Source organism: Nyctereutes procyonoides, unplaced genomic scaffold (genome assembly GCF_905146905.1).
Source record: "Nyctereutes procyonoides isolate TBG_1078 unplaced genomic scaffold, NYPRO_anot_genome, whole genome shotgun sequence".
Taxonomy (NCBI): domain Eukaryota; kingdom Metazoa; phylum Chordata; class Mammalia; order Carnivora; family Canidae; genus Nyctereutes; species Nyctereutes procyonoides.
Genome location: NW_026575136.1, coordinates 38865001 through 38872891, shown reverse-complemented (window position 1 = coordinate 38872891; position 7891 = coordinate 38865001). Strand labels below are relative to the sequence as shown.

The 7891-nt window shown below is 54.8% G+C and overlaps 1 protein-coding gene across 1 annotated transcript in view; it reads right to left on the bottom strand.

Annotated features, from left to right (window-relative positions):
* Positions 1 to 1281: 1281 nt before the first annotated feature.
* SALL3 (spalt like transcription factor 3) overlaps positions 1282 to 7891 on the bottom strand; it is a 19306-nt gene continuing 12696 nt past the window's right edge. Inside the window, exons 2-3 of the mRNA XM_055303088.1 lie at positions 5355 to 7891; positions 1282 to 4129 (exon numbers count right to left, since the gene is read on the bottom strand). The exon at positions 5355 to 7891 is cut by the window's right edge and continues 975 nt beyond it. Coding sequence (XP_055159063.1) covers positions 3698 to 4129; positions 5355 to 7891 — 2969 coding nt within the window. The 3' untranslated portion in view covers positions 1282 to 3697. The remainder of the gene's footprint in view (positions 4130 to 5354) is intronic.

Sequence of the window (7891 nt, the reverse complement as noted above, 5' to 3'; positions counted from 1 at the left end):
CTGGGCCTCTGTGGCATTAGCAGTCTCAAGAAACACAGGCCTCGGAGGTGTCTGGGCCGGACACCAACAGAGAGGCAGCCCCAATGTGTGCCGTGGGTGGGCAGCATCTGCCGGGCACGGAGGAGAAGCAGGCAGGGGGACCCACTGACTCCACGGGGATAGAACCAAACAGTGTGGAGTTTAAAACCAATTGCTTTTTAGCCCTTCAGCAATACTTTTTAATTAGTTTTAAATGTTAATGGTTCCTGTAATGAACTCAGAATAGAAATATATTTAAATAAATATTTTTTAGAGATTGTTGGCATTTATGATTCTTTGATGCATGGTCTGAGCAAAATAGAGTTGATGCCAGGAAGAAGTAAATATCCATGCTTGTTAAGCTGAAACAGCCCTGGTTTTTGACATTGGAAATGTTTTTGAAATAAGTAGGTCTCGTTTTCCCCCTGCATTTCAATTTGTGTTATTTTAAACGGTAAGAGCCTTTATCTCCTCACCATTTTAAAAAACAGATTGAATTTACGGTCTGACTCGGTCGGCTCCTGTCTGCTGATTTCCCCTCTAGCACCGAAGCCAGCACGGCTTAGCGCCTGTGGTTTATGATCTGTGCCCGCCGATCAGCCGGGCAGGGAGTTCACGAGCGCCCGCGGCTTCCCAGGCACCGATCGCCGCGGCCTCCAGGTGTCGGTTGCTATTGAAAAAAGAAACGGATTGGATATGCTGAAATCCAGGAGCTATTAAATTATTTAAAGTTTTATGTCTTATCAAATGTTACTGGTGAGGGAAAGCTTCTTCTACAGTAAAGACATCCTCCATCCAGAGCAAAGGGCCGGGAGGTACCAGTGGCCGCTGCACAGTGCGGGGCTCGAGCAGCACCTCCCCTCCTGCGCCTGCCCGGACCAGGACTCGGTGCACACGATTTATTTCCCAAGAGCCAAGATTATTCTCACTTCACGTTGACGTTGGGAAGGCAATTCAGAGTGTGGTCATTTTTGGACACTGCCAGCAGTCTCTAACGAGGAGGCAACTTCTACTACATCTTCCATCACAGATGTTTAAAAAAAAAAAAAAGTCACAATTAGGAGGTCGCATTTTTTTTTTTTTAGGAAAAAAAGTGAAAAATAAAAATTTCAAGACCAATCAAGATACACATTTAGATATTGCTTAAATCTAAGCTGTCAACCCTTGTTGACTTTCCTCGGAGAAAACACCACAGATATACGTCCACCATCAACGACCAGAACCTCAAATTCCACATTTTCCATTCGAATAATCAAGGAACGCAATTCAGAAGTCATATTACATCCTGCATTTTATTCATTTCCATATGACAAAAATAGTAACCTAGTCTAAGACATCCATTTCAATCAGTAGATGTGTCGAGCCACAGATTTATCATAAAAAATATTGGATCTCGGTAAGAACGCCAGCTGGCTCCGGGGTCCCGGCCCTACATGGTGCTGCAGTAGAAAAATAGCGTCTCTCTTCACCACGCAGAGAGGGACAGCCTGGTCCTGAATACAGAAGGGGGCGCATCTCACCGTCCCTTCATGAACCATCTTATTTACAACACTTTACATTTCTTTTTTTAAGTTATATACACATCCTTCTGGGAGGAGAACACTACATGGTACCAATACTAACTGCCCCCCACCAAAAAAAAAAAAACCCAAAACAAAATCACAGCAAGAAGGACACATAAATAATAAAAACATTCCACTGCTGATGAGCAGCAGCCCTGAGCCCCCACCGCTCCCATGAGGAGGGACGGCCTCCCGGCCGTGGGGACAGAGTGGGAGAGCTCAGCGCTCATCTCTAACAGGAAGAGACCACGAAATCTGCTGATTGAGGAGTCTGCACAACCGTTCTGTTCGGTGGCACGATGTGACTTTACTGTTGCCGTGGTCATGTTGGGAAGATTGTCCTGTTTTTCTGTCTTAGCCAAGAAGATGTGTCACTGTCCGGCTCCCGCTTCAGGCGCACACCTTGAAGGCCAATGGGCACCGCGGCCTCTCTGAATGCTGCCGTCGAACGAAGCTCGCCGTCTCGGGCTCTGGCACGTTTGCAAACGCACAAAATGAGGTAGAACACACAACACTGCCCGTACGGGCTCCAAGCCCGCCCCACGCCCCGCACCCTGCCGAGGGTCCCCTTCCTGATGCCAGGCCGTTTAAGCAAAGTCAGCAGCTTCACACTGTGTTTTGAAAGATCACTGGACATTGTGCTTTGTTTTCATCTGAGAAGATAATAAATAAACCGGGAACTTAGAAACTGTCCCAGGTCCGGCTGCCACCATGGCCAGATATAGTGCCTCCGGGGGTGCTGTGCGCAAGAGCCCGAGCTCGGGGGGACAGTCATGCTCTCGCCAGGGGCCGAAGGGGAAAGGGAGCAGGAAAGCGCCCCACCCATTCTCTCCGTTCACTCGTCTCGGTGCCATAGGCCCAGGATTGATTCATCAAGGTTGTGTGAAGGGGTGGGGGGTTCCAGGTTTTTAAATGGGCTTTGTAGAAAAGTTAAATAAATCATTTTAATTTAAGAAACGGCAGGCCCTAGTTTATTGAGGAACAGACAAGTCCTGGTGGCTTTTCTGTTTAAGTGACATAGATTTCTCATATTGTTTGACCTTAGGACAAAACAAGAAACTGTAACAGTTTTTTTTTTTTTCATTTTCCTTAAATCAAAGTACTATTTATAAAATACTTTACATCTTTTTTAAGTCTTCAAATTATAGACAAACCTCCCTAATACAAAATACTAAAAGTGCAATAGTATAAATTAAGAGTTTGCAACCACATTATACAAACATTACCTTTTTATTGTACAACTTCGATAACGTGAAATATTTCCTCACAACCGCTTATAATGTTGTGAATAATTTACGGTGATGTTTGTCTGTAACTTGTTTCCCATCGCTGGGCTACAGACCACTCTAGAGAGCAACTGTCCACATAGCAGCTACAAACATTTAAATTAAAAAAAAAATTTTTTTAAAAAGGAACAGAAAGGCTCGTCACTGACAGGTACTTGCACAGGAAAGCATGCGGTCTTGCCCAGCGGGACTTCACAATTTGCCTGCATTGAAATAACGCACTTATTTATAGTAAAACAAATTCCACTTAAAAAAAAAATCACATAGCCAGATGTATTCTGCAGTACAAAAGCTTCCTTTAAAGTTGGGGCTGTATTATCTGTTACCCGCATAATCTTAACATTATAAATACTACAGATGAAGGTACGGCCGTGAGACACCGCGCCGGCAGCACCTGACCACATCTTCAATAGTCTAAAAACAGAGTTCGAGTTTCTAAGGAATTCGGACAAAACCTTCGAGTGAGGGTCGCTGGAACGCCACAGGGACCCCTCTCTCTCCCTCTCGGGGGTTATCAGGTTTTGGGAGGAACGAAGTGGATGTGGTTTGAGCCCTTTCTATTCCCGAGGTGGGAGGTGGTTTTACAAGGACTTATCTTTTCGACGTACATTTATTTCAAAGGTCACAGGGTCCCCAACAACAGTCAGGCTCACTGCAGAAAGATGTACCATGCAGCGCGTATGAGACCACCTTCTAGCAGCCACACAGCGGACGTATTTTCTGCTACAGGTAAAATTTCAAGGGTAACTGGGGACCGAGGCTGTGCAGCCCGACGGTCGCACTTGACACTGTGCGCATGGGATGGAGCGGCTGGGCCGAGATTGTGCACACCTAGTTAATGCCAATCTCCTTGTTATCTTCAATAAACCGTGTGAACGGCCGGCTGGCTCCTGTCTCGGAGTTCGCTTTGTCCAAACCCACGATGGGTGGACTACTGCCAGTGCGTGCTTTGTCCATTCCGGCGGCCAGAGAACCCAAGGGGGGGATGGCGCTTCCGCCGAGACTTACTGGGAGCTGGGGAATGCCGCCGTTCTGGATGACGGAGATTTCGTTATTCTTCATGGCCAGCCCATTTGTGATGGCTGCAGCGTACTGGTTCCAAAAGCTGGGGTCTACATTCATGGCTCGCGCCGCCAGGTCCTTCTGGAACATTTCTGAGAACTTGAGGGCATCACCACCTAGCAGAGCCATGGGGTTTTCCACGGACAGGCGGCGGCCACGCCGTGCGGGGGCGTTATTCCACATGTGCGTGCCCATATGCACCTGTGTGAGACACACGGAGAGACAAGGTACAGGTAAGCAAGCCCAGCCCACAGGCAGGGACAGGCCTGCCTCCACACATCCCACGATCCTCCAGAAACCCAGCATGGTGCTCTCACCGCTGGATCCTGTTCCCCATTGCGAGCATGAGGTGGGGACGACAAAACAGGTGGGCCTTTCTGAGCATCTTATCCTTAAATATGCACTATTTCTCTTTATGAAATATGGAGAGCACAACCATTCAATGTGCTCGTGTACGTTTCTTCCCTTGCCGCTCTCCCCGGACGGTGGACAGCCTGCAGACCCCCCAATGAGGCTGCAAACCCCAGAGGGCACAGAGCCTTGCCCCTTGTGCCCCTGCCTGGCCCTGGGATGGCGGGGAACTTGAACTCCCAGCTTCCTTGGGCCTGACATGGAAGATGTGTGTGGCTAGCAGCGGCCTTGGGCAGCTCCTGTCCTACCAGGATGGAGCAGCCACGGGTCTCAAGCTTTTCCCAGACCCTGAGGAGCACATCACGAGCCAAACAAGTACATGACGTGGACAGAAAGGGGCACGTTTAGCTGAGGCTGCTCATCTGGCATTCTGTCCACACCCCAATTTCCCGGGAGAACAGACAGGGTTGCGGTCATCTCCAGCAAGAACACTACCCTGGGCTGCTCCCTCCTGGCCCGACTCACGCTGGTAGGCTTTTCACCAAAGGCCTGCCAGCCCCTGCTGGTGGCCACGTGGACAGAAGCAGAATGCAGCCCCAGCCTTTGCACAGAATCTGCGTCATTTGTATCTTGTGCAAGTGTTTCAGAGCCCAGTTTATCTGGTTCTCGGTGTTCCACCGGATTCAAGACTGTGCCAGACTCCGGGACTGCTGGCCCAGGAGCAGTGCCTATGTGTTCGGCCCCCAGGAGGTGATGTGAGCCCTGGGAGGGCAGCCTACCAGCCTTGCAAGGTGAGCCTTTCAGTACTGTGGGCAGCACACACACCTTGGGAAGCACACATCAGACTCTGAAAGTGCCGTGGGCAGCACACACTGCGCTCCCCCCCGGGCTCCCCCCGCACATCTCTGTCCCCAGTCAGGACCTCAGCATGTCCACCTGAGCCGGGACCTCAGCATGTCCTCCTCGGCCAGGACCTCAGCAAAAGGCTGGCCTGCAGCACATCACTGGGGGCAGGGTGGGGAGAAGCTCTGGGGCCGACTCCCTGGGGCTGCGGGGGCACAAACCCGGGCCTTACCTTGAGGTTGCCCTTCGTGGTGAATGCCCTCCCGCAGATGGTGCAGCCGAAGGGCTTCTCCCCGGTGTGTGTACGCTCGTGAATCTGGAGGGCGCTGGCCGAGGAGAAGGTCTTCCCACATGACTGGCAGTTGTGCTGCTTGGGTGTCCGGCGTGGCGGGGGGGCCAGCATGGGCGCGAGGCTGGGGCTCATCACCGCCTGAGGCCCTGGGGGCACCTGCACCGTGGCTGGCAGAGGCGGGCCCTCGCCCAGCGCGAGGGCCTTGCTGTGCCCATTCACTTCCATTTTGATCAGGGTGGGCGTGGAGCTGGCAACCAGGCTAGGAGTGCTTTGGCTGGGACCTAGGGCAGAGTCGGGGTCACAGGACTGAGAACGCGGCTCGCTCAACGTGTGCGTCAGTAAGTGCTGTTTTAAATTACCCATAGTGGAGCACCCGCGCCCGCAGAGCGCACAGAGAAACGGGCGCTCCTTAGTGTGGCTGCGGTGGTGGATCTCCAACGCGCTCCTGCAAGCAAAAGGCTTGCCACAGACACGACACACAGTGCTGGGACACTTACCCCGTTCTCTGCTCAGGAACAGCAGGCTAAAGGGGGCCTCCTCCTTGATGGCTGGCCGGCCGGGCGGGGCCGCCGTGAGGTCCAGCGCACCCCCGTTTTCGGGTGCGGGGGGAGGGCTGTCCGGCCTCTCGGTCTTTAGGGCCGTCTCCGGGGGCTCCTCCTGGTTGCTGAGGCCCGGGGACTTGGAGGGCAAGCTCTCGCTGTTGCTGTTCATTGGCGACAGGGCGTGCATGGAGGACGAGGACTCAGACAGCGCCGGGCTGCCCGCGCTCCGGCTCTCCAGATCACCCACGGCTGACGACGAGTCATTGCTCAGGTGGTCGCTCTCGCCGGACCCGTTCTCCACAGACTTGAGGGTGGTGAGCTGTGGGCAGCTCATGACCGAGTCCATCATCTTCATCTGGTTCTCTAGGGCGGCGATGCTGGAGATGACGGAGGGTGGCGAGGGCGGGCAGGAGCCGGAGTAGGCCAGGAGTGGCTTGGGCGGGTCGCTGGCCGGCTCCCGTAGCTCGGCGTCGTCCTCCATGGAGTTCTCGTCCGCGTCATCATCGTAGCCGCTGAGGGCCTCTGCCGCCTTGTCGTCGTAAGGCAGCTCAGCGTCCATGGCATCCTGGAAGCCCTCTGGCAGTGGCGTGTTAGGAATCTGCCCCCCCATGTGCATGCGGATATGCTGCTGCAGCACCACGGCGTTGGTGAACTTCTTCTGGCAGATGGGGCACGAGTGCTGCACGCGCAGGGGTGGCTTGGCCCGGTGCACCCCGAAGTGTGTCTTCAGGTTGCCCTTGGTGGTGAAGGCACGCCCGCAGATCTTGCACTTGAACGGCCTCTCCCCCGTGTGTGTCCGGTAGTGCATCTTCAGGGCGCTCTGACAGCTCAGCACGCGGTGGCAGATGACGCACTGGTTGGGGTCCGTCATCTTCTTGTCGATGTTCTCCACCAGCTGTTGCAGCTTGGAGGTCTCTGACGTCTGCATGGAGTCCAGCAGCCCCCCGAAGGGAAACTTCGCCTTGAACTGGTCCGAGCTGGCTGGCAGGACCGGGCTGCAGAGGCCCGTGGAGATGCTGCTGTCTGTGAGGGCTGCCGCCGCTGTGGACACAGTGCTGGAGGCCTGCCCACTGGGAGGGATGTCCCCTGCCCTGCTATTGGCGCCGGGCAGGCTCACGGGCTCAGTTTTGGTCAGAGAAGACCCACCAAGCACTGGCTGCGGGGACTCGGCAGTCCCAGGGACGCCCGACTCAGAGCTGTTGAGGCCAGGGGACAAAGAGGTGCATTCGCTCGACGTGGGCGAGGGCCGCTGTGGGGAGCGGCTGGCAGGGGTGAGGCTGGGCGAGTCCACATAGCTGCCCACGCCAGGGATGGTGGGCGGGAGCTGCAGCCCCACCGATGTGGGCACTGTGGGCAACACGGGCTTGCTGTCCAGCCAGGTGGTCACCGGCTTCTCTGGAGGCAGCGACATCCCGTAGGGGATTCCGGAGCAGGTGGGCACGTTGTCCAGGTACTCTGGGACGGGGTACGGGTTCATCTGGATGTGTGGGTACTTCTCCTTGTGCCTCTGAAAGTGCACCTTCAGGTTGCCCTTGGTGGAGAAGCGGTTCCCGCAGACGTTGCACTTGAAGGGCCTCTCCCCCGTGTGGGAGCGCAGGTGGATCTGCAGGGCGCTGTCGCTCCCGAACACCTTGGCACAGAACCTGCACTTGTGCTTGAAGAACGGGTCCTCGGCGTTGGCCTTGGGCTCGAACACCGACACGTTTGGGGGCTTGCCCTTCCGGTGCTTCATGAGGGCCGACAGGGGGTCAAGCGCGTTGGCGGTGGCCGCAATGCTCACCAGCGGGTTGGGGAAGATGACGCTGCTGGCGGAGGTCTGAGGTAGAAGTGGGTTTGGCAGGCCGGGCGCTGAGCCCAGGAGGGGCCCCGGCCCCAGGGCGGGGGGCGTTGAGGCGTTCTGCGGCTGGGAGTTGCCGCCGGACGAGCCGGTGGCCG